A 912-nucleotide genomic window follows, 5' to 3' on the forward strand; every position below is an offset into this window, starting at 1 on the left:
CAGCGCCCCGCGGGGGCAGGGCTGCGGGCTCCGGCCCCGCACCACCGCCGCACCGCTCCCCGCTGCCTCCGCATCTTGGGCTGCGGGTTTGCACATAGAGCACCCCGGAGGAGAGGAAGGTGGGCGGGAGGGAGTGGGGAGAGGGAAGGGCGAAGCGGGGGAAAGAGGTACTTTTCCCGGTCTGTGCCAAAGCCCCGCTGTTGTTATTATTATGATTATTTCAATGAATGAGTCATTTGACTGCTCTCCACGATCCCTTTAAGGTTACTTCTCCAGAGAGCGATGTTAGCTTTTCCGCTCATCGCCTCGCTTGCCTGCTTATTTCCAGACCAAGGTCACGGAAAGGAGGAGGTGGAGGAGGGAAAAGCACCCGGGAGCCAAGAGATGCGCACGGGCCGGGCCCCGACGTGTGCGCGGCTGCGACGGGGCCAGGGCAGGGGCCGAGCCGGGCGGGTTCTGCCTGCCGCAAGGGCCGGTGCCAGCCAGCAGCCCTAGCTGGAGGCCTGTTCCGAGCCCGAGCACATCTCTGGGGGATGGCACCAATCCCGCAGCCAGCCTCGGCGCCGGAGTCCCCACCGAGACCGGTCTCATCCCGCAGCTCGCAAGAGCGAGAGAGACCAAAGACAGACAGACAGAGTTCCCAGTGCCCAGCCTCTGGGAGAAGGGGCAGAAAGAGAAAGGGAACCCAGAGAAGTGACAGCAAGAGAAGCGGGAGGGGAGGCTCTCTTCTCTCAGCCCACCTCGGGGCTCTCCAGATAACCGCAGGCACATGAACACAGGACACACACACACACACAGAGCCCCCTCGTAGATAGGCACCAAATACGTCTCTCCCTCCTGCGAGATAACTGGGAGATAAGGGCTCCGGCAGATAAGGGCTCCAGGCACCGGCATCGGATGTTTGCCCACAGC

The 912-nt window shown here is 62.8% G+C and overlaps 1 protein-coding gene across 1 annotated transcript in view; it reads right to left on the reverse strand.

Annotated features, from left to right (window-relative positions):
* The window catches only part of GATA6 (GATA binding protein 6), a 19,619-nt gene extending 18,725 nt beyond the window's left edge, over nt 1-894 (reverse strand). Inside the window, 2 exon segments of the mRNA XM_010006915.1 lie at nt 371-654; nt 741-894. Coding sequence (XP_010005217.1) covers nt 371-654; nt 741-894 — 438 coding nt within the window.
* Between the last annotated feature and the right edge of the window lie 18 nt (nt 895-912).

This window comes from Chaetura pelagica, unplaced genomic scaffold (genome assembly GCF_000747805.2).
Source record: "Chaetura pelagica isolate M959 unplaced genomic scaffold, ChaPel_1.0 scaffold109, whole genome shotgun sequence".
Lineage (NCBI taxonomy): Eukaryota > Metazoa > Chordata > Aves > Apodiformes > Apodidae > Chaetura > Chaetura pelagica.